Source organism: Micropterus salmoides, unplaced genomic scaffold (assembly GCF_014851395.1).
Source record: "Micropterus salmoides isolate LMB-PRFRI ecotype aquatic unplaced genomic scaffold, ASM1485139v1 Ms_hic_scaffold_1, whole genome shotgun sequence".
Classification (NCBI taxonomy): domain Eukaryota; kingdom Metazoa; phylum Chordata; class Actinopteri; order Centrarchiformes; family Centrarchidae; genus Micropterus; species Micropterus salmoides.
In genome coordinates, this window is record NW_024040040.1 from 42,240,529 (window position 1) to 42,265,956 (window position 25,428).

The 25,428-nt window shown below is 40.9% G+C and overlaps 2 protein-coding genes across 2 annotated transcripts in view; both read left to right on the forward strand.

Annotated features, from left to right (window-relative positions):
- Positions 1–5,292: 5,292 nt before the first annotated feature.
- On the forward strand, positions 5,293–10,395 carry slc35g2b (solute carrier family 35 member G2b). The gene is made up of 2 exons (XM_038728952.1): positions 5,293–5,520; positions 6,800–10,395. The coding sequence occupies exon 2, from the start codon at positions 6,827–6,829 to the stop codon at positions 8,075–8,077; it is 1,251 nt and encodes a 416-aa protein (XP_038584880.1). The 5' UTR covers positions 5,293–5,520; positions 6,800–6,826; the 3' UTR covers positions 8,078–10,395.
- Positions 10,396–10,640: 245 nt separating this feature from the next.
- The window catches only part of nck1b (NCK adaptor protein 1b), a 30,542-nt gene continuing 15,754 nt past the window's right edge, over positions 10,641–25,428 (forward strand). The window contains exons 1-3 of the mRNA XM_038728962.1: positions 10,641–10,868; positions 23,711–23,763; positions 24,212–24,452. Coding sequence (XP_038584890.1) covers positions 24,227–24,452 — 226 coding nt within the window. The 5' untranslated portion in view covers positions 10,641–10,868; positions 23,711–23,763; positions 24,212–24,226. The remainder of the gene's footprint in view (positions 10,869–23,710; positions 23,764–24,211; positions 24,453–25,428) is intronic.

A 25,428-nucleotide genomic window follows, 5' to 3' on the forward strand; every position in this document is an offset into this window, starting at 1 on the left:
TGTGTTATAACACGAGAGGGGTATGAATCTTCTGGTCTAACTCTCAGCAAGCAAGCAAATAAGCATATTTCCCATGTTGAATTATTCCTTTAATTTAAAGTCGACTGACATATCTAAAAATACATAATGTAATATTTTCATGTTCATAAATTGCCTAATAAGAATGTCAGTTATTTTGTGCACTGGTTCTTCATGAAGCATAGCAGCATCATATTTATGTCATACATACAAAAATACATGCACTCACTTAATATGCACATCAGAAGTATTTGTGTTTATGCAATCAAACACACAAACATTAAATCCTGCACACATATAGAAACAAACATGCCCATTAATTGGCCACAGAAAATAAATGAGGCAAATTTTGAAGTAACCCATCTGCTGCTTAAACTCAATCATGCTAATCAAAGTCTCAAGGTACAGCCACAGGCTAGCTGTGAGACATCTGAAAGTAATGGCAGACCACAAAGCAATTCTTCCAAATGGTGCTCTGATTCAAAATTGCCTCAGAAAGAAATGATAAGCTTTACTGACTACTGAGTTATGAAGAGTTCTCACAGGCACAGCAAAGTCTAACAGAGAACCAGCTAAAAAAAATAAGAGAGAGAGAAAGACAATTAACAGCTGCCGGAGCTTCAGGATCCAATTATGTCTGGCCTCAGCTGCTCTGAGGAGTTGATAATATCACAGTAAGCGCAAAAAAAGTGTAACAGGCATCATCTGCTACAGTGAGTACAAGTTTGATCAGGAGTGTGGAGAGGATGTTGAAAAGGTCTGAACTGCTTTCTCCTTACAATCTTGTCACGTCTAATTTAACTGATATTTGAGGGTAGTGTTTGATAAATAATTGCTCAGATATTTGAGCATGATGATATTTAAAAGTACATATTTTGATCTTTCACTTGATTTTCCTGTGTTTTGACTGCACAAATGTTCATTGAATTGCCAGAATTCAGAGCAATGATACAGTTTGTGCTCAAATTCAACTCAACCAGAAAGGAATCTCCTCTTTACGAAAGTAGGAGTGCTCTTTTGCTCATACATAAATAAAAAGACTGATTTAGAATAAATTGCTGATTCATGGAAGTGCGAGGAGCTATTTGGTTCTTGGTTAATCAAACAGACACAAAACAAAAACTGACGATAGCTTGTGAACAGGGATGAGCTACTCTCAGAGCAATGTTTGCAGTGGTGTTCTCTCAGACAGAGTGAAAGTAAGCCTTTAGCTTATCTGAAGGATCTTTTATTAATACAATGGCAATCCTCAGGATTTACATTTGTATGCAAAGTGAAAAACATACATTTCAACAACAGAAACACAAGCTAAGATTATTGTTAATGTGTTTAAATTGTTAAATATTGTTCAAAATATGCATACACTGGTTTGTTGGTTAATGAAAAAATTGTCAGGCATGCTTGATCATATTCACTGTGGTACGTGGTTTCTTCTAAACTGAAGGTGAACAATACAAGAACCACATCTATTGTCTCACCCCCCAGCACACAAATTGCCTGTTCGAGCCACCATCTTCCATTTATTCCACTTTATTTGCTCAGTGACAGACCTGCTCTCACTTTCCCTATTCTCCAAATCCTTAAATTGCTGTATAAACCTGTCAGTCAGTGTAGTAATAGAAGGGACTGTAGTTTGTCATTTTCTGCTCTCCAGCCAATAAAACCTGAGCCCCCGACCGAAGATGTGATGTCCTTTGTGAAAGCCTTTTAGAGGGACCAACAAGCAGGTGGAAAAAAAACACAGGTGATCAATATAAAATCCAACTGAAGACTCTGATTTTTCTCCAATATGCTCACCAAAAAGCCAAAAGGCGTAATACAAAAGTTAATTTACAACTCATTAAAAGAAAATGAAGAAAGGAGTAAGAGAAATATGAGCTGATGGTTGCAGAGACAGGTGAGGATTTATGTAGCGTGTGCTCCTTTAAGTATCTAGACTGCAATGGTTTTGCCACCACTAAAATATGTGTAAGCAAGAAAACAGCTTGCAGATATGGAAACTGAAATGCTTGAAATGTCAACCCACAGTATTAGTGGGGTTTTTTGCAACATCAGATCTGTGTAAAAAACATAAAACCCTGTAAATCTTGGTGTAGCTTTGTACCGATCAGTGCACAATTTCTTTGAGTGTGATTCGCAAAAAAACTCCTACATTTTGCACATAACTTGAGATTTTTCCACTGATTAACCACATGTAGCACAAGTGGAGTGTTGTGCGTACCCATCTACAAATTCTCAAATGATCAGTTATGTATGCTTGAGTTTTTATTGTCTTGAAATTTGTTGTGATGCAAAGATGTTGCACTGGAACTTATTGCGTCACAGGGTGTAATAACAAACTTGATGTTATGTCGGGTGTGGTTTGGACTCAAGAGCAGACAGAGACAGCGAGTTGAGGTTCAAAAGAGGGTTTTAATGATAATATGGTGTTTATTATCTGGAGCAGGTCTGCTGGATCGAAGATAGCGTGGTTGAATTGAGGTCCAGTTGTAGTGGCCTTGGTGTGGCAAACAGAAATCCCAGGCACACTGGAGTGAGAACAACAATCTGGCGCTGACAGTCAGGTGTATTTAAGCCAAGGCTTGATTGGCAGATTGGCAGCGGCTGTGCCAGGAACCTGGGAGGACCACACACACACACCACACACACACAGAGACCACAACACACTCACAAGACTGGTCATGGATAGACCGTGACACTTGACCTGCCATCGCCAGTAATTAGTCTTCATTTTGTGTTCACATCTGTTTTAAACTGTCCTTGTCCACCCCTGATGCTGATGAGCTCAGGCAATATGAGTTATACAACTTAAGTATATGGACAAAAAGAATCCATATTAGCTGATACAATAAAATTCAATATACCTTTATGTTAAGGAAAGCATCTACCAGTGGAGCCTCTGCTAAAGCTGCCTGCCATAAAAATTGTGTAGTTAGGCTTAGGGAAGCTTAACATGTTGCTGTCTCCCTAGAATAGCAAATTCATCCCCCTGTTAATTAAGATAATAAAAATAAAATAATTTCTAATGGCGAGATAATGCACCCTGGATGGTAAAAAGAAAAGACACGGTGCTATTGCTTCTGAGTTACATTGTGGTTCAGTGAGCTTTGAGATGGTTTAGAGTTTATAGTTTTGTTTTCATCCCTCAACTTGTTCGTGTGGCACAGGCACTGGATGCTAAAGCAGTTTCATACATATCTCAGAAGACATTTTGAAAGTCATGTTCTGGAAAGTTGAGGTGTTCCTTTAACACCTTAGAAAGGACTACTGAAGCTCACAACCTATATACCAATGAAATGATTTTAAAGGAATAGTTTGACATTTTGAGAAATATGTGGTCTCTCTCTCACACCACTCTGTCTAGGTAATAGATATGAAGGTTAGCTTAGCTTAGCATAAAGGCCGGAAGCTCAGGGAAGCAACTAGCCTGGCTCTGCCCATAGGTTAAAAAAATGGTGACTTTTACTTTTGAACAGAGTCAGGCTAGCTGTTGCCCTCTGTTTCCAGTCTTTATGCTAAGCTATAGATATACTATTGCTTTTAATCAAGAAAATTCAAGCAATGTTCTTTGTTTTAATTATTTTGAATATCAAATAAATATGTCATGCCAAGCTAGTTATATGCCAATACTCCTGAAATATCCATGGTCCATCACAGTCAAATGTACTAAGCATTCACTTAACTATGTAATGTGACACTTCCTTATTCTGATGTGTGTCAGACAACCAGTGTGTCCTCAAAACCACATTATATTGCTTATCCTAAAGACCTATTGTCTCTTTGATTTGATTTGATTTTGGTTTTATTATTGGACAGTAACACAAATAAATGCATTAAAAAAATCCACAGTGACAATATACATTCATCAGAACTGTCGAGGATAACACAAGAAAGCTACAAACTAATTTCCATTGTGGTTCTCGTTGTAGTCTGAAAAAAATGACAAGGCAAGCTACGGATGGCCGAAGGTACTCTGTACAATCAACCCTTACAATATACAAATAAAAAAAGACCTAACACATCCTCATACAAATAACAAAATACATACCTAAACACAAATACATACACTTAGAATAAAAAATACTCCTTCATACTGAATAAAAAACTCCATCTAATTAGCATTTAACAGCCATTCACCACATGTTCGATTAAAACATCGATCGATCTTTATATTATATTTATATATAGTTGACTTGCTTACTATTCATTTGTCTATAAGATAATGTAATAGTCATGTACTACAATTACTGCACCCATATTAGGTCCGTTTTATCCATTAAAGTTCATATCCCCTGCCTGATTTATGGTGATTGTGACACAGAGTTAATTGCCACAGCATCACTAATCACCTTCTGTTCTGGATTAAAATCAGTCATGTTACAGAGGCAGTGGCAGGTAGCGGCAGTATGCTCTGTACCAGCTGAGATTACTGTTACATTTACTGGAGAGATGAACAAGTTTTAGTCGTTCTTTCAGCCTCCCCTATATTAAAGTGACTATAAATGTATGCTTGGCTTTTGTCAACCTGAAGTCAACATGTGCCACAACCTCTCTAATTTCATTAGTTTTACCTCAGTAATCAGTACATCATTGGATCATTTATCATATGAAAGTGATGGTTAACGTGATATTCCTGAGGACAGACAGACATGTATTGTTCTTGGGCTGTTTGGAACAAGTAGTGAAATGAGTACTGCACACAAGAGAGCACCCCCAGTCTCAGGAGAGTCTTCTTGGAGCTAATAAGAGGATCCCAGAGGGGGTCTATGGCAATCCCAATCACTTCAAGCTGCAACCCAGAATAAACGAAGTAGCCTATGTTCATCTAGATGTGGGCCAAACACAGATGTTTCAAATATGCACATTAGCCAGCAGTGTAGCAGGGGGTAAATCCCACCCCTACACCATAATAACACAATGTATGTCATATAAAGTGCAATTAAATCGATGCATGTTAAAGATGGGAAACAAAGAGCAGAGCATGGGTGCAGTCTTCTGTTGCCTTCATCACATTATAATTAATTCAGATAGGAAAATCAAATCCTCCGCTTAAAGTGGATGGATTTTAATCTTATGAACATGATGATGATGATTATGATGATGAGTGATCACTGCACATCCCTTTTCTCCGCCTGAGAGATGACGAATAATTTGAGCGGATCTAGGTGGGGAGTAGTCTTGCAGAAGAGGAGGAGGAGGAGAAACTAATTGTGACAGGGACAGTTGCTCCCCCCCCCCCCCCCCAGCTTCAGCTTCATCATCATCATCATCACCCTCAGCAACAACAGCTTCAGCAGCAGCAGAAGCAAAAGCAGCGTCCGTCGACAGCGTGGAGAGCAAATAAGCTGCACGTATCTTCAATAGGCGCTCTACTCGACGGCGAAGATGGGGAAATGGCAGATTCAGCTGACCGAATGTAAGGACCAGGAAATCGGAGGAGATCTTCATTTATGATACAACCCCGGGTTTATGCAGCAATAGGAACAATTCAAATAACCATAGGTAAGATGTTGGCCCATACTGTGTTTTTTCTTGCTGCACCCAGTTAGGCTAATATTAGCCCACAAGGCAAAAAAATAACATTAATCCATTGATAACATTTGTAGTATACTGACTGTAGATTGGAAAGACCACCGAAAATTCACGCTCTTTGTACCAGTTTTAACCTGCATTAAACTAGATTTTAGTATCTTGCATTCATCAACCTAAAAGCTTATCTAAAAGAAAAAATTACGATCATTGTTCGCCTATTTCTGACTCAAATATTAAGAAAATTAGGTTTTTGAGCGGCTAAATATAAGAAGCCTTCCTTAAATTGTCTTTAAGTGCTCACAGCATAGATTTGCGGTGTCTTTTCAGACTCAGAAAGATTAAATGTTCCTTTTATAATGTCGTCCCACAACCCAACATCGTTTTGCCATCTTTTATTTTTAAGGATCAATTATAGGCTAATAATGTATATTTCCAAAAAGGAGGAGCATCCGCATGTTAGAGGAGAGAAGGCAAATAAGAGTAGGATCTGCCCCCTTGTGGTTTTGATTCATGCTGTCTGAAGTAACTACAGAATGACTGTAGTAGTAATAGAAAGCATGAAAAAAAACTAGTATTAACAACAGTATTTGTTCCTGATGTGTTTTTTTTTTACGGAATTTGTTTATTTTATAACACCATTTGTTCATCTGCTTTTAACTAAATCCCATCCAATGGCATCAAAAATCTCTCCTTACTGACGGGACCATTCAAACTCTTCAGCACCATTTAACCCTTTCGTGCAGTCCCTTTTCCCAGGGTTTGTTAATTTATGGTGTGCAACTCCATTCATCTCATAAGTGGCCCACATTCATGTATTGTCCCCTGCGTGGTTTCCTGTTATGTAATTTCATCCCCATCAGCCTGCATCAGCCTCACAATGTTTGCTGCCTGGCTCATATGAGCTCGCATGGGATATATATAGAAGTAACACAATGCAGGCGTAAGGCTAGGCAGAGTAAAGAGCTAAAAGAGATGGGGGTGATAAGTGTGTACTTTATCTGTGTGCATGTATGTGGGTACTTTGTATGTGTGTGTGTGTGTGTGTGTGTGTGTGTGTGTTTGAGAGAGAGAGGGGTGGATACTGGGAAAACAAGTGATGAATTATGCAAACATTTCGCTCTGTTTAAGAAAAGCTCTGTTTCAGAAAAGCTCTGTTTTGACTAGGGAATGAAATCAGACCACAGGGCGACAATGTTTGAATATTATTTTAGCACAACAACACTGCGATGATCTTTATTTCATTTTTCAGATTGCCCCTTCCGACCTGTAAAGAAACATGGATGTATCTTCATCCTCGCTGCAGTACGGATCAAAAAAGCGGGTTAAGATTCACCCAGATACAGTGACAGTGAAATATGCCACTCACTTCCCCCAGCCTGGAGATGAAGGGTACGATGACGCGCCCTCTTTTGAAGACTTTGGCGCCTTCGCAGATCCTAATGTGGGAAAGAGGCTGGTGTCAGACAGCAAAGGTGGCAGGACTTTCTTTGGAACCATGGAGACCCAGCCTAAGCTGCCAAATGTGCAGAAAGACAAGGGGGTTGGGGGCCAGCTGGCCAGCTTCGGCGAGGCGAATGTGTTGGCCTCCAGGGTGACCTGGATGGCCTTGTTCGGGGCAGCTGTGGCTCATGGTTGCGTGGCACTTATTACTCGTTTAGCAGCCGACCGCTCTAAAGTGCCCTCCCTTGAGCTGCTCTTCATCCGCTCTGTGATCCAAGTGCTGTCCATCCTGGTGGTCTTCTACTACCACGAGGCCCCCTTTGGCCCTAAGGGCTTCCGGCTGCGTCTCTTCTTCTATGGCGTGTGCAACGTAATCTCAATCACCTGCGCCTACACCTCTTTTGCCATAGTACCACCCAGTAATGGCACCATCATGTGGCGCGCCTCTACCACGGTCTTCAGTGCAATACTGGCCTTCCTGTTGCTGGATGAGAAGATGGGCTACACAGATGTGGTCACAGTGGTGGGAAGCGTGTTCGGTCTGTGCCTGGTCATGGTGCCAAATGTGGCGGACGAGGAGAAGTCCAGGCTGGGGTTTTGGAAGGAGGCATTTGGCTACACAATGACAGTGATGGCCGGCTTGACAGCTGCCCTCTCCATGATCATCTACAGAGCCATTAAAGAGCGCGTCAGCATGTGGACGGCACTCTTTACCTTTGGCTGGACGGGCACAGTGTGGGGTGCCTCCACCATGTTTATCATGCAGGAGCCCATCATTCCTCTGGATGGGGAGACCTGGGGCTATTTAATTGGGATCTGCATCTGCTCCACCGTGGCATTCCTCGGAGTCTACTATGCTCTTAACAAGTTTCATCCAGCCTTAGTTAGCACCGTGCAGCACCTAGAGATCGTGGTTGCCATGTTCCTCCAGCTCATTGTTCTGAGAATGATCCCGTCTGTCTACGATGTCATTGGAGGCCTGGTCATCATGGTCAGTGTGTTCGCGCTGACAGGGCTTAAGCTGTACAGGGTGAGCAGGGCCATTCGGCAGGATTATCAAGAGATCTTAGACTCTCCTATCAAATGAGTTTGGATATATCAGTCTATTTGTTTACAGTGTTGCTTGGTTGTGCAAAAAAAAAGAATGTCTGGATCTTCGTCTGATGATTTTGTATTGTTGTGTTGTTGGAAGGGTGCCAGTTGTGTAAGTAATGTCTTAATATTTGTGTGTGAAATAAAAGACAAATGTAATATGGTGACCATTTCCCCCTGATAGTACTGCTTTAATGTCAAATTGTGTCATATACCAAAATGTCAGCAAAAAAAAGAGTCAGTTTAACTTTTGTGATTTATTTTGCTCCAACATTTGAAACCACATTGAATCTGGTCTTGTGAGTAGAAGTGTAAGATAATCGTTTTAATAATATGGACCTTAACATCGAGGAGGTGTGGGGTATCCCTCTGTTGTCACACTGCCACACTTGTCACACTGTGTATGTGTCAGCCCAGAAATCGTTCATACTACATACAAGGAATGAAAGAATAAAAATAAATACCACCCATGTTTCATAAAATAACTGGTATTGCTTTTGTTAGCCTTAATCTGTCGATCTAATTTCTTCAAATAAAACACCTTTATAGAGGAGCCAGTGTATGAACAGGGGTGGATAAAGTGACTTTATGCGCTGGGGTAGAAACCCTGTCATACACAAAATAAGTGCTTTTATTTTATACAAAGGAAAACAATCTGCAATCTGTATTATTCCATATAATATTTTCTCCCAGAAATATTTTGTGCACAAACTACACCTTTCAGTGCTTTCTTTCTGCCTGTCACGTATGTTCTGGCCCCAGCAGCTGCTTAATATTTAACACTAGTGATTATATCCCAGGTTTGGCTTCTGTTTACTTTCAGACGCATATCAAACTAATATCAAGAGGCAGGTGCACTGGATTGAATTAGACCATCCGCTGTTTCTGCAGTGGACAATTCAGTGGCTTACCTCTGAGTAGAAAACCATGCTGAGGCAGTCAGTCTCTGCGGTTTCCCCGGGGCAAACCAACAGCGATGGAATGAAATAAAGACCTAATGATGATTCAGAGGGGATGAAAGAGGACATATCGCATGCTGCGGTTCAAAATTGACACAACATGAATGTTTCACTAAGAGCCCAGCAGGTGGCATTCACAATCCACGTCATTATTCAAGACTCAGCTGAAGTACTTGAGTAAATTATGAAGGCAATTAGTGGTATATCCAGTGGTTAACAGTTATTAGCAAAGGACAATGATTGCATCAGAAATATCTTAGCACATGACATAAAACACTTCATCCAAGCCCTTTTCATTTAGAGTGCAGAAGAAGGGTTATTTGACAATTTTATGGCTGATTGTAGACACAGTATTTCACCTGATAATATTATACATTTATAACACTCTGTTGAATGTTTAACATATTTCTATTGAAACTGGAAAATTGTGGTTATAATCACACACCTAGCAGAAGTGTTTCTGAAATCAAGTCATGCTGTGTGATGACAATACTATGTCATGTCACAGTAAATAAAATCTTGAATAAACATACAACGTCCTTTCATTTATAGCTAGAAGATGAACAACCACCATCATAAATGCATTATAATTAAAAATTGCCTGTTACTGTGAAAACCCATTCTGTCTGTTATGCAATGTTTTCTTCTTAAACACTATGGTCAGCAGCAAGTTTATTTTAAACTTGAAAGGTGAATAAACAGGGAAAAATGGGTTTAGTCTGTGTAATATGTGAATATGAGTTGTATTATAATCTTGTTTTGAGATGGGGTTTTGGGTGCAGAACGCAGAATACATGTAGAGGAGGCCCATCTGTTTGAGCAGGAAACAGATTGCATCCTGCAGCGAGCTGCGCAACCTTCCAAATTACTCTGCAACCCTCTTCACCACCACAGACATGTTCATTAGAAGTACCATCATTTCCCAGGAGGTGCCTGAATGGCATTTGATGATGAGTTATTGCATGTAGCCTTTGTGTGCTGCACAGTACAGATGACAGCCTTCCATTTTTTTAATGGAAGGCTCAAAAACACCCGACTTTTACAACTAGTAAATATATCTTTCTCTTCATCATTCAAGGCCATACCTGTTGTACAGACAACTTGCTGCCAACATTTAGTAAAAATAATTTAGGGTTTAAGGTGCGATTCACTTTTTATGTGAGCGGATTGTCCACAATGTTATCCTTTGTCCTTCTTTTTATCTAATTGTGGATTAAAAATAAAGTTGCAAAAGTGCAAAGTATAATTTTCACTCAATTATACAGCATGGCGACCAAGCTCCACTGGGTGCTGCTGTACATGCCTGCAACTTTTCTTCTGGACAGATGATTCTGGGTAAACATAATAAAACAAATAAAACACAAGTATAAAATAAAAACATGTATCTGTCTATCTCTCTCTTCATACACACGTTTCTTTATAGTAGTTGACTCAAGGCGACAAACGTGATGGATGGTCTAGGGAACGCCAAACATCAGCAGCTGCAGTGTGATTGACTGACAAGTCGTTGTCCAATCGAGAGAGAGTCGATTCCTCTGCAGCCAATTGGATTCAAGTGGGCGGGGCCTGGAGTCAGAACAGCTTGTGAAGCTGCTGCTAGCTAGCCTAGCTGTGCTGCTGGGCAATGACATGCTTTGATATAGAAATGCTATTCCAACGGGGCACAGCGTCTCATCAGCGAGGCTAGCTTGTTGGAGTGGGAAAAAATAACTGCTAGCTAGGATTTTGGATATAATCTGTGTGTTTCCATTTGTGGTTTGTGTGACGCCTCTATACGCTGATCCCCCCCCCTAAAGGACATAAGAAGAGGTGGCCATCAGCAATCGGGTAAGACGTGGTATGACTGAGCAGGGCATGAATCTTAGCTGCCGCTGACGGTGAAGCTATCTGATCCAGGCTACCGCACTAACGTTTCTCATCAGAGCTACAGGCTAGCTCCTGCTATCCTTGAATAACTCAAGTCGGCTAACAGTTAACCCAGACAAAAACAGTCTGTCTGCTTGCCAACATGGCCAACACACTGTTAACGTTACCCGTCGGGCTAACTGTTAGTTTGGCTGTAACCCGAGATATTTTTATCCATTTGTGGCATTTTTTTCTGGAGAATTTTCTTTAGCTGGGTTAACGTTAGCCAAGTTCGATAGCGTGACACGCTGTCAAGCTTAAGTTATAAGATAAAAGCTGCTGCGCGAGCTATAAATTTAGCTACACAGTGCACTGCACCACGTTAACGCTTTTATTTTCTGAGACTGAAAAATGGAGAAGACGCCTTCACGGTAGCCACAGTAACGTTAAACGCTTTAAAATGAAGTCTTATACAGTCTTCTGATTTACTGCACTCACAGCTTCTTGTTATTTTCTGATGCTTGCGTTATTTATGACACGTTAACTAATGCTGAAGTTGCTGGGTATTGTGCACTGATGGACCCAGCTTTGTCATGGTCACGATGGAGGCATTCCCTGACATTAACTTTTGATTCCCCTGTACTTGTGTTAAACAAGCCATTTAGCTCTGATTGTACACATTCATGGTTATTGTAGTCAAGTCTGTCACCTGTTGTTTGCCTCCTAATATGGCCTTTTGTTGGTGGAATTGGGGAGCATTTTCATTGTTCATTTATCTCCAGGGAGTCCAAAGTGATTGCTTCAGATATCTTGTTTTGGCTGAACAGCAGTCCTAAACCCAAAGATAATCTGTTAATGATATACAACAAAAGAAAGCTTAACATTGGAGAAGTTGACACCAAAGAATCACTTGTGTGTTTTTACTAAATGAGTTACATCAATTATCATAATTGTTGCTGATTCATTTTCTATCAACTAATCATTTCAGCTCTAAAAGGGAAACTAACATCTGCATACTCGTTGGAAATTGTTTCTTTTCATCTGCCTAGGGAGACCATTAATAGTTAGGCAAATGTACTGTGTAAGTGAAACCATTTCTGTTTTGGAGCAAGATTTTAGATAATTGCTCCCCTTGTTTATCTCCTAACATGGTTTCTACCTTACACAGCCAAAGTCATGCTTCAGTAGCACAATGGCCGATAAGGCTGTGTAATTGTTGGCAAGCCCTTGTGGCGTATGTTTGTGTGCCCTTTTTACTAAAACCTGTTCAACGGTACTGTGAAACAGTCAGCAGATTAATGCGGCTCGAGTATGTTATCTCACAGATATTCATTTGGAGCTGTGCGGTTGGTTAGATGTCAGTGATTTAAGGGGATAGCATGTGTGTCTTTCCGAACGCTGGGGGGGTAGTGGTCTTTTGCAGCTGCTGAATAGTATAGTTTCTGTAATTATTGTCACACTGACAGACCTCTTCACAGTCTCTCATTAAGGTTGCAGGGAGGTGAGAGGAGGGGGGGGGAAACATTTGGTCTGCTGTAGCTCTGTTCTCAGTTGGATTCAGAGGGAGGATGGCCACAGTTTGCAGGGAGAGAAAGATGGTGGAGAGCTGCTTACCAGCATGATTTGCTTGAAGGCTGATATTATATTTCTCTTGGGCGTTGAGGCCAATTCATAAGACATGTGGAAACTGCTATTAGGAGAACTGTGGAGAACATTTGCGCCTATCAGCTGCCAGGTCATGAGCTCAGGATAGAGGACTCCCCCTGAACGAAAACTTTCCCTGTTCAGCTATGCATGTTGATATTGCAGTGATGTGCCTCTGTTTTGTCCTATTTATAGTACTGTTGACTCAGATACCCCTTAACAGTGAACTTGTTTGCGTGTGATGACAGTATAATCTTATGCTTGTGCAGTGATGAGCCCTTTCTTTGTATAAGATCCTGCTCTTGCCTCTTTTTCAGCGCCTGCTATGCGCTACCAGTGGCCTCAAGCAGCCAAATCTGTCCCTACAGCCTAGGGGGAAAATACCAACTGTGCATTTTCGTGATGGCCAAAAAATGAATGTGGCTGAATGTTTCCCAGGAATCTATTAAGTTCTGTTGAAGTTGAGAAACAGGAAGGGGTTTTTCCACAGTTATGTCTATCTTGTCTCTTTTTGTCTCCCTAATCTCAGTTATTGCATATGCTCTCTTCCATTTCCTCTTTTTTTTAATTGTTTTTTCTGTCTGACACTTTTTCTTTTGACTGCCCATGCGTGCAACAGTTGATAACAAAGTCACTTTCTATATGTTAACCAAGGTTACCTGCTGAAAGAGGAATTTAGCCCTTTGTCAGGGCACAAAGAGCAGGAGCAGTAACGGGAAGACTGACAAGTCCACTTTTTCTTTTATTTTACCGTTATCAGAATCGACCTGTGACTCGAACAGTTGATTGTGTTTTGGTGTGATGAAATTTCTTCCCACTTCTGTAAAGCTTTTCGTTCTAGGCTTTGTGTGGTCAAGATATATGCTCTCATTTCTCATTTGGAGTAAGTGATTTGACTTCCTCATGTAGGAGAAAAGACGTGCAGTTTCAGTGGTGTTTTTCTCTATTAGTTCATTATGGTTCGGGGTTTTCTTCAGTTGGTTTGGCAGTGTGAAAATGAGGATGTGTGAAATTGCATCTGCGACTGTGATGACAAGTTGTTGTAGCCATGACAAATGAAAGCAGTGTTGTCAAATGGGTTCTGAAGTTTTGAGGCACAGCTGCATTTTCACTGACACACTCCTTCCTAGGTATTTTGTGGGAATTTATGGAACCAACTGTAGGGGTAGCTTACAGGTCTACTGCCTCAATTTTGGAAACATCAGAGGACCTTTTGATAGGGATGCACCGAATGTTCGGCCACCAAAATTTATCGGCCGAAAATAGTAAAAATAGCACTTTCGGTGTTCGGCCTAATAAGTCTAAAGACCGATTCAATTTTACCAAACAATTATGCTGACATGTCAGCAGTGTGGAAGCATTTTAAAGTGTCAGAGAAAGACGCAAAAATCGCCGTTTGCAGAAACTGTTCTGCTGAATTGTCTCCTAGCACATCCACACCATCTGTGTCTGACTTCTTAGAAAAGGCAACAAACGATCTGAACTGCTTTGAGTGTTTTTGCCACTTGTTTCTGAGAAGACGATTAAGCTAGCAGCACCTAAATTTGGAGTGCACACGTATTCAAGCCTTTAAGGTAACTGAAACAGACCTGTGCGAGCTGACAGGCAGGTTAGCGACTTTATCCTGTCAGTTTCTCTCTTTACAAAGACAAGTATGAGAGTCCTACCTGAAGAGAGGCTATTAAGTCTTCATGTTACGCAATATGAGAACCACATACAACATTATTTATCAAATTGGGTCGTACTTGATGAATTTAGCGCGAGGATAGACATGTGACAATGTCCGGTTTTCAAAATAAGGTGTCTATACAGTATGGAAATAAGATCAATTGGATTATATTCACAGAAAGTATAAAACACATTACATGTGTACATTAAAAGTAAATAGATACATGTAATTTACTTTACCGGACTTTACCTCTTGGGCCTCGGACCCATCCACCATAGTCTCTCCAAATGCTGTGGGAAACACTGAGTAAAAAGCACATTTTGACTATTTAATTTATTCAGTGATTAAAAAAATGGCAAAAATGTGAATGTACTTGTTCTGTATTCTTCAAATTTTATCATTCTATTCCTTTCGGCCTCGGCCAAGAAGTTTCATTTTGGTGCATCCCTACCTTTCGAGGACTTTGAATTAATGGTCAACTTGCTGTTCCATGCGAAGAACCGTTTAAAGGGCTCCTCGTATAGCTATATTATAAGGCAATATTCTAATCAAAACTTCTTTTTGGTAAATAATTTGGAGAGTACACGCCACCGCCAAAGTATCTGCACGGCCAGAACCTGCAACTTTAATGCTTACGCCATACCGATCAATTGTTCGACCGCGCCGTGGCTGCTCAAACTTAACGTAAACATTAAAGCCGTGGCCTGTTTTGTTCAGTGACATTTCCAATAAAGCTGATACAACAGCACCCTCAACACCTATCCATCCATCGTCAACCGCTTATCCTGCGTACAGGGTCACGGGGGGCTGGAGCCAGTCCCAGCTGCCATCGGGCGAAAGGCAGGGTACACCCTGGACAGGTCGCCAATCGATCACAGGGCGCACCGCCAACATTGCTGACAAAAAGACAAAAGGCGGTTTGCCAACATTTACAACTAACAATTGTGCCTTACCTTTGCTAGTCTTTATCTCAACTAGCAATCATGATTTAAGTTAAACGCTAACGTTGGCGTTACCATGTTTCGGGTGTGCTCCCAGGACACGATGCGAAAAGCGGGAGCTTTCTGCTCAGATGCTAAACCATTGAAATAATTACAGTCACTACCCAGAGAAGTTGAAAGGAGAAGTACGATTTATTCTCTTTCCAAAACCTAAATCCATAAAAATGTCGGCTGTGGATTGTTCCTAATATAATGTTAGCAAACGCTAGCTAATTTCCTACTAAATGTAACGTAATAAAGCCCTACTGTTCTGCTTTTTAATGATTGTAATAATGAATAGAGGCCTACCCAGCTTTACAAGAACAGTGTTGATCGTTCATATCGTTGTCTTTTGTCTCAGTCGTCGGGGGATGTGGCGGTTCACTTACTGTGTGATCGGTAACGTTAGGCTTTAGCTTCTATCTTTTATTTTTTCCCCCGTCCATTTGAGTCAGTTTGACAGCCTGAATACAACCTTCATATGTATAATGCAACTGCAAAACTGAGATCGCTTTTTCCAACAAATTAGACAATATTTCTCCAGGGAGTGCAGTAATAGACAGCGGCAGTGCCAACAGTTTGTCGGACTTAGCAACAGTAACTAAGGGGGGCGGGGCTTAGCGAAGGGTCAGTTCAGGGCTAAAACTGTATTAATCACTGCACTGTCTGCCCAGCTTTTAAAACTACTATGTGTAAGATTTATTAAAATGTGATGACATCATGTTTCATCTATTTTTAGTGTTTGCTTGTCGAAAAAAGTGACCATCACAGTAAAATTAGGTTTAGTCATGTTGTTTCCCTTATCACTGGATCCTTTGAGGGGTTAATAACATGCATTGTCGTCTGCCTGTGTCTTGTTTGGCACCGACCACATTTTCTGACTGTACAAATGGTGGCTTTATGTAAAAATACATGAGACAATATTCCCAGTTTCATCAATCTCCCAGTGTTAAAAATGTGTGCAGGCTGTCCGGTAACACAGAGGGTTTTTTGTGGAAATGTTGTCTCGTCTCCTATCAAACATCTTGTTGATGTTGCTGATTTGTGCAGATCCTAGCTTTTTCGTGGCATCGCCATGCAATCTGGAATGCTTCCTCCTCCTCTCAAAACGCTCATACACAAGTTCCAACACGTGGCTATCGCCGACTTGTGTCCCAAGTGGCTTGTTTAGTCCTATTGTGACAGCACCCTGGGGCTCATATTTGCCAGGACGTAGGAAGACTTAAGAGGAAGCCAGTGTATCCATTTCATCTCTCTGACACATGCTGTCTGGGATTATTATCTTGTGGTTTACAAATGATCTGCTATTTTGACTGCAACAGTAGCTTTCCCCCAGAAGGCTGCAGTTGCAAAGAGGTACACAGCTATAGTACATTGCAGGGCCAGATTTAGACTTGATGTGGATCATCCTTTAATGCTACTAGTAGTTTCAAGTAGCCTGACACCACACAAAACCAAACCACTAACAGATTTATTGTACTGTACTACTTGATGTTAGGAATCCTTCTGCTTTGTAAACTTGGATTAGTCATTGGGGAAATCCCCTGGCTCTCTCAAGAGTTGGTGAGGTAACCTGGAGTTTTTATTTATTTATTTGTCGCTATTGCCTTGATCTCACATTGCTTGGATGTGGCCATTATTGGACCTGGAAGCTCTTAGCAAGTAGGACACCCAGAACAACAACTGGCAACTCCAGCAACCAGCAAGGCATGGATGCGGATGTGTAGGCTCTGCAGATGTAGGTGGGGTCCGAGGTGTTAATGGAGGTATTATGTTCCGGTGGGTATTTGCTTACAGAGAGGATGTAAGTGTATTCATGCTGTGAGACCAGCTGCAGACTTTGTTAAGCTAATTTAGTCCAAATACTAAAAGGTAATAATAAATAGTCTTTATATTCAATTTATTTCTTCAAATACTAATGCAGTGGTCTTATTTCTAAATTTAGTCTGTTCTACAACATTGTCGGGTACAAGCCCTTATTGTTGTGGTGTATGCTAAGGATGCTTTGATCAGGGCTTTGATCAGGCTTTTCAGGGCTGATACTGATCACTGATTTACTTTTATTCTGACAATCTTTTTGTCTCTCATGTAAGTCATTCTTTTTTTATGTTGAGCTGATCTCACCTTGCCAAAATAAGGAAGGACACAGAAAAGGACTTTTTGATGACCAGATTAAAAGTTTGTAAGTCTACAAACAAAGATGTTAACCGCCGCTTGGTGCTATGTGACATCTGTGTGTTTTCCAGCCACAAAAAACGGCAAGCCAGTTCACTGAGGCCTTATCTCTGTGGGCTAGACAGAAGCATCCAGCCTAAAGTTTGTGAAGTGGAGAATATGCGGCCTTAATGAAATGGGAAGTGAAAACAGGGAAGTGAAACAAATACTTTGTTTGCCTTATCTAAATTATAATCAGTTTTTCTGATTGTCAAATGTAGTAATGGATATTATCTGTTATGATGGCTGTTCAGTCTACCAGAATATGCATGCCTGATACAAGATTGATACCACAGATTTGAATGAGGAATAGTCTATGATTAAAGTTCAGTACTCCGTAGCTCTAGAGCAATAAAAGAGGTGTTTGGTTATATGTTATCATCCAGAGAAGATTCCCCGAAGCTTTATAAATCCTGCTCTTGTCTTTTTAAGTAACCTGTCTGTACAGTAGGTCAGTGTGGCCGGGACCAGTTTTTGCGTGAGACTCTTGGGGCTAAATTGCTGAACATATTTCAAACAGTGGCGTTTGTGTACGCTTCTCACAGATTTGTTTTGAGCACAGACTGAACCCTTTTGATGTGAAGTTGGCCCAAAAGAAAGCTTGAAACTTCTGGTGTCGGTCGTTGCTATGAGAGTAAATCTCTGGCAATTCTCAAAGGACGTGAACCCCGGTTTATTTTAGGCCATTCTCAACTGCAGAGGGTGATCCCGAGGGGTGGACAGCCAACTGCTTTCACACAGTCATGGGCCTATTAGCTCAAGACACTAGAGGCCCTCTGCCCTTAATTAAGTTTCAATATGATACTGGAAAAATACACTTTTCTATTGGGGAACATCATATTTTTTTCCCCATTGGTCCGGAATTTGAGCTCTCATCTCTTAATTGAGATACATTACATGCATCGGTGCAAAGCAAAGATAAGTTATCTGAACTCAGAGGTCAAGCCTGCACTCTGTCAGATTGCATCACTTTCCCATCATCCGGTCACCCTTGTGTCCACACTTCCTGTCTCACAGCTGGCCTGCCAAGTCTCCCATGACCCTTTGCTGCTGTGCTGCTGTTTTGTTTTGAGAGAATCTAGGACAGCTGGGACGAGATGCAGTCTCATGGGTCTTAGTTGCCGTAGTTCGATGTGAAAAAGAGCACAGGCATGTATTCATCGGCCGCTGCCGGCGGCCCTACACTGTCCAGTTGGGAAGCGGGCCGGCCCCCGTGGCCAAAATGAGAGGGTTTTTTTGTGTGTGTGTGTGTGTGTGTGTGTGTGTGTGTGTGTGTGTAAGTTGGAGGAAGTGCAGCAGTGCCAGAGGGGCCGAGCGAGCAGCGAGCACATAGAGCACATTCCAGAAGGCAGCGGAGGCTGTGATTTTAGCAGGCTGTCACAGGGATTAGGTTACCCTGTCTGCCTCTGTGAGCTCATGCTGTTGCTGTCTCAGTGCCTCAGCAATCCTGTCGAGCAGTGGGACACTATTTGCTCCCGCAGTGAAGAGACACAAGGATCCATAATTGTTCTCTTAGGCTTGTTTTACATTATACAGTTTTTGTGACTTTTTTTTTCACAACGGACGTCTGATGTCAGTCTGGTAAACAACATCAGAGCCATTCATTGGAGTCCTCGCTGAATTCTAATGCTAATCCAGTCCTTTCCTCCTTATGCATATCTCTAGTATTGTATCCCTATATCATGCATTACCACATAAGCCACTAGGTGTGCTCTCTGACTAGATCTCCACTTGTGGTGTTTCGCCCTACAGAGACTGAAGGGGTTGTGGCAGCAGCTGTAGACTGCAGGATGTGGTGAAACTCATGTCACTGTTGTTTGATAGTAACTCGCAAAGTTGCACCCTGCATCTCTATTACAAGAATGGAGTGCAGTTGTTTGTGGTTACGCTGCTGCTTATAAGCCTCTTTTAATTTTATTGACTAGCAAAGATGTATTTGCGTATGTAGAGGCTTTTGCTGATGGGAAAAGTTGTGACCAGTGTGTTGGCACTCTTGAGAACATGAGTGGATTACTGATAATAACACTGGTTGACCAGTCACTGGCCTACAACTGCTGAGATAAGATGGGCCCACTATATCAGCTTGGTATTTGATAGTTAACTGTACTGTATATTTGCTTACCTCAAGTAGGCTCACCTCTAATTTGTAAATTATGTCTTATATTGTTGCCAGTGATTTGAAGGTTTTGCAGTTAAAACATCAAATAAGACTCAAATGATGTCTATTTGATTAACAGAAAATGAACTGTTTATAAATTTTTGATTGTTTAAGTCATTTTTTTAAAAGCATGTTTTGGTTCCAGCTTCCCAAATGTGAGGATTTTTTTATAATTATAAATAAATATGCTTTTTGGTTTTGGGCTATAAATCGGACAAAGCGAGCAACCCGAAGAGGTCACTTTGGGATTTTTTGTGATGAGGTGTTTTCAGAATATTGGTGTCTAAACAATTGATTTATTTAACAAAAGTAGAATCCATAGTTTCATGGATAACGGAAATGATAATTAGTCGCAGCCCTAATCAAATATACTGCAATTAAGTCGCCCAATTTTGTGCTCCCCTACCATAATCATAATCAGTAGGTGGGCCACTCAATTGCTGTGTTATGGGAGCTGGAATGAAGTCAGATGCTGCTAAGTGTTAATGCAAATGGTTTACCGTTTGCTGCTTCAAACTGCTGGCGAACCACTGGAAAGCTCTTATTGTGAAGCAGCTACAGGAAGTGCTATCTTTTTAAGTTTTTGTATTGTTTTGTGCAGTTAAAAACCACAACATCACGACAGTTGTTGTGCTTCTGGTGCTCGTCTGTCAGCACGTCAGTGTGATTACTGCGAAGGAGGACTAGTACTACAAGAAGTAGCCACAGTTGGCTGGGAAAACCCTGCCACTGGCCACCAGATTTGACCACCTGTCTGCCGTTCCATGTGGTCTGGTCGCCCTTGTTGATGACCACAAAGCTCGTGCATACACATTCTGTTTTTTTCTTTATGTCTGCCAACCAAGTTATTTTCAGAGTTGGAGTCTTCAAAACATCTATACAAGTAGTTACTCATTACAAAGGTCATATGCTATTTGATGGGGATCAGTGAATCATTATGTATTTTCCTGATTTCCAAATCAGCAGCTTTGTGCTCCTTTTAGCTCCAAATCCTGGATATTTCTCCCTCTCCTGCATGGCTCTCTGCATAATCAGAGCACAGCTTTTGTTTTACATCTTTCAGTGTTAAAAGTGTCAAATAATAGACAACACAGCAGATGCTGTTGTTACTAATCAAACTGACATAATGACAGGAAGACAGTCCCACACTTGTTGCATCTTAGGGCCCACCATGGTCTGTTTTTGTGATCACAAAACTAGAGAAAAGATGCTGTGAACTCACAATCAGATTTTAGCATGTAAATATTAAACATATGAAACTCCGGTGCAATTTCTTAATAACATGTTTGATTTAAGAGAAGTACCGTAAAACTTTGAATAATAGCCCAGGCTTTTTTTTGCTAAAATCACTGAATTGACCCTGCCTTTATTTGGGACAGGTGTCCATATGGGACAGGCCTTTAATTCTTTTTGCACAAAACTGAAACTACTATCAAACAGTTTATTTATTTCAAACAGAATAATACTTATGTAATAATATCAAATACACATCATTCATTTGATCTAGCGTCGACAGATGGCTTATGCGCTTTTATTTTGAAGGCAGCAACCTATCGAAAACAACAACAGGGTGCAGGATGAGAAAAGTTAGCAGAAAGACAGGATTCACAACTTGGATTACTTTTTATGAAAAGCTGTTTTTGATTATTTTGATCAGAGGACCCTTACAGACTAAAGGAATATAAATAATCAAGGAACGGACACATTCGGGCTTAACAAGCGGACTTAACAAGCGCTTCAAAGTTGACGTGAGTCAGCACTTTTTTCCCCCCTTTTCCTCTCTTGTAGCCATGCAGGTTACACCGGTAAATGTAGAAGTATTAGATTTTGGGTCTTGTTTCCGTTAAATGAACTTAACAGTGGTATTGTGGAGAAAACGGATCTAAGGATGTTCAGCATGTCCATACTGACATATTGATCATAGGTTTAAACATTAATATTTGTATTAACAATCTAAGCAGAGATGTTTTATACATCCAAAGATTGAGGCAGGCGTTTATTCATCAAAATGTGTTCCCACACCGTGGGATTATTTGGGACTCTGCTATTAATTGAAGTTTTACGGTATATTTACTATGTATGGGAAAGAAATTTAAACAACTTTGTGTTGTAACCTGTTAACTCTGCCCGGCAGCAGGGTAAACGGAGAGCCACTGTGGATATGACACCATTTGAGCAGTTTGACCCTGCTGACCTCACATTTAGTGCTTCACAGTGGCGTGTGGCCATGGCTCAGTCTGGAGCTGCACGATTAGCTCAGAGCATCTGTCGCCCCAACTTTTTGATCCTCCCTCACATCTGCACTATCGTAAGTCACTGCGGTGTTAATGTGCACTTAGTGCTCAGCCACCCAAGGCGTGGGGGGGCAGTTTAAAAAGAGTGAGGCCAGGATGCAGTATGGTTTCTGAAAATGGGAGATAGCTGGGAAAGGGAAAGTCCTTCATTGATGATTATTTCATGCACCGGTAAGGAGAGTTTAAGAGGAAATAAAAAAATCCCAACATAGTAAAGGAGAGATGTTGTAAAAGGAGAAGGAGCACATACACACACACATGTCAGCCTCTTTGGCAGACAGTTATCCAGCCCAGCCCAGGGAGTGGAGAGATTATTGCCTTTTGCCTTTTTGAAAGAGGCAACACTCGAGGAGAGTAAATCAGCTCTTTTGTTTTTATGTGCCGCTCCCTAACAGTGTTCATTAATTTAATCAGGCATGGAAAAGGAACAGGCAATAACATGCAACGAGATAAAACCACAGTATACACCCTAATCTTTTTAGGTAAACTAAGTCAACACCCCCCACATGGGGAAAGATAGCTCAGACCACGTGTCCCCCTTTTAAAACTTGTTAAATTAAAAAAAAAAGGCAGAGCCATTACATGTAAGCTTTATGCACATTTCATGTTCTCCACCCTTCTTCCTATGAACAGGGGGACAAGAGATGTGGCACCTTCTCCACTGTTTTGTTTTCTGAAATGATGAACCATCTCATCAACATCTTGACTTTGTCTCCAGAAAAGCACGAGTACAGGTCTTCTCAACTCTTTTATTTAGTATTTACTTAACTCCTCTTGGCTAATCATGCCAAGCGTTAGCTTGGCTCCTTATGTTAGCCTAAGATCAGGTTCTGGGCCTATCTCAAGGCCAGCTGCAGCTGAAACCTAGACACTACTGCTTCAAATAAAAGCCGAGAGCTCTCGATCAATGAGGTCAGTGTCTGGTCCCTGAAGTCATTCGGGGGGGAAAGGTGAAACTCCATCCACTCCCATGATATCAGAGCAGCTAAGCAGCCGCTTCAATAGTGCCTCCCTCCTTCAGTGCTGCAGTAATAACCTAAGCATAGCTGTACTGATGGCTACATGGGTCATAAGACCGGTGTTGTGAATGTGCTCATTGTTGAGCACAAACGAGTTTTGATTGTGGATCACAGTACTCCCAAATCATACTTTTAAAATGCCTGGGGACCTCGAAAGTTCTTGTGATAAGCAACATTGCAAACAATGGAGCCTTGCTTGTAATGCAGATCACATAATCACAGCATTTGCATAGGCTGCACACTTAGGAATATTTATAAGCCTGTGCTAAATTTAAAGCAATATCCTACAACATTAGTGCTCAGCAAGAGCTTCACTCCCTGACATAGCCCCAGTGCTGACGCACAGCATCCCTCTTCTTTAGTTCCCTGTTGCTCGAATCTTTGCCATCTTCCTGCCTCAGGTTCATGTTTGTTGCCCAAGACAATAGACAATCGTTGGACTGCTTCTGAGAGGAAATCATCCCTTCTGTAAATTTATGAAGAATGTGAATACTGAGAGATCTGTACTCTCTGGCTGCCATTTGTGTTGAAGACTGAAAAGAATAGTCATTTATATCTGTTATTTCAAGAGTACAATTGATGGGTGGGAAGTGATGTCTGAGGAGACTAAACTGTGGAAATGTTAGCTGGCATTTCTTCAGGATTCTGTCTAGCTGAACTGTATCTGGATAACACTTCACATACATTTGCATGAATATACAATAGTGCAGTTCCACATGGACAGTGGCTTTGATGTTACAAAAACAAAAATGCAGATACAAGTTTGAGTATTATTCAGAAATATTTGGGCAATTCTGATAAGAGTCGATTTACAATTCTCTTGTGTTGTCTCTGTTCTTCTCCCAGGTCAACAGAGAAGTATCAGAGCCCTTGAAGTTCTCAGCTTTGATGCAGTACAGGTACAGCTATTTATTTCCAAGCACAGTTTCTAATTTTACTTCTTGTGTGTCTCTTACCTAATCAGTGTGTCTTGAGCAAGTGGCACAGTTAGAGAACAAAATGTGTATTAAGGCTGAGCAGATAGAGAACAAACAATTCTCTTGGTCCATAGATAGCTGAGATATGTCAGTTCAAAGGGAGGTACTGTGAAAATTGTGTTCCAGATGAAGTGTCTTATAATTATTATTAGTGATGATTATGTAATTAAATGCATATTGTCATTATTGCAAATTTCTTGGGGGATTGTATTGTAATACTCAGAATCTGCACCATCATGTTGTCCTCATCGTTCTAGTTGGTAGAAGTTAAGGCTAAGGCTAATCAATTAGCTGCCGTTTTTTCTAATGTAGAATATTCATTGTAACCACTCTGATGTCGGCTCTTCATCCTCTCCCCTCTCTCTTCCAGTGCACCTGGTGCAAGATGACGGAAGAGGTGATTGTCATCGCCAAGTTCGACTACATGGCCCAGCAGGACCAGGAGTTGGACATCAAGAAAAATGAGCGTCTCTGGCTCCTCGACGACTCAAAGTCCTGGTGGAGGGTTCGGAATGCCACCAACAAAACAGGCTTTGTGCCGTCTAACTACGTGGAGAGGAAAAACAGCGCCAGAAAAGCGTCTATTGTCAAGAATCTCAAAGACACACTGGGTAAAAAAGTTATGGTTTCTTCAGACTGCAAGTGTTGAACTCAACTTGATAGTTTCATCAAGTTTGGCCAGAAATCGTGTTTTAAGTTTACACTTTCCAAAGTCTGTTTATTTCTATTTTAGGAGCTAACAAGAGTTAACCTACGTGGCTAGTTGCACATTAAACATTTATATATCATCAGTCACATCTATTAGATTGAGACTGACTGACTGACAGTTTTTGTTATTTAACCTAATACAGAACATCCTTTATCTAGGTCAGCTACTACTTTACCTCAGTTTGGTTTTGACCACATTGCTGTGGTATGTAATGTACTACACAGCCTCCACAGGAAGATGGTCGGTCTATGTCTGATTGGTTGAAATGCTGAGAGCTACTTTCTTCTCACATCACACTTGACTGAAGCATTAGTATCTGCTTGGAGTGTTTGTAGTGTAATGTCTCTTTCACCTTGAAGCATTTGCACAGGTAAGACAGATGTGTTTCTTTGAATTCAGGTGTTTTTTGGAGGTTAAATACAGATACTAGTTTAGATAACTAGGCAGTCTGTTTATAGACTAGTTTTTAGTCTGCCTGTATTTCTGGGCACTGCCATTCATCAAGTGCCTTGTACAGCTGGAGCAGGCCAAACGTAACTGCGTATGTAAGCCAAGGTTACCATTTGTCTTAGCTTAATTCTTCTTGGTGACAGACATTTATGATAATTGGAGCTCTACACTCTTGACCACAGGCATCCAGTCTGGAACGCAGCCAAAATCATTGTTTTTTGACACTTATTTCACTTTTTGTTCATTTCTCTTATGTGTTTTTCTAAAATGTGAAGAAATCTGCAACTCGTTCTGCCCTGCATGGCATCATTGTCTCAATTAAGAGCATGATGGGATAACCGTATATGCTGGTATACTTGTTTGGATCTCATTAGATTATGTTGAAGGTTGTACTCTAGCATTTGTTACAGAGCCTTAAAGGCACACTA

Excerpts from the sequence above, each read along its gene's own strand:
- slc35g2b (XM_038728952.1), top strand. The coding sequence starts at position 6,827 with ATGGATGTATCTTCATCCTCGCTGCAGTACGGATCAAAAAAGCGGGTT.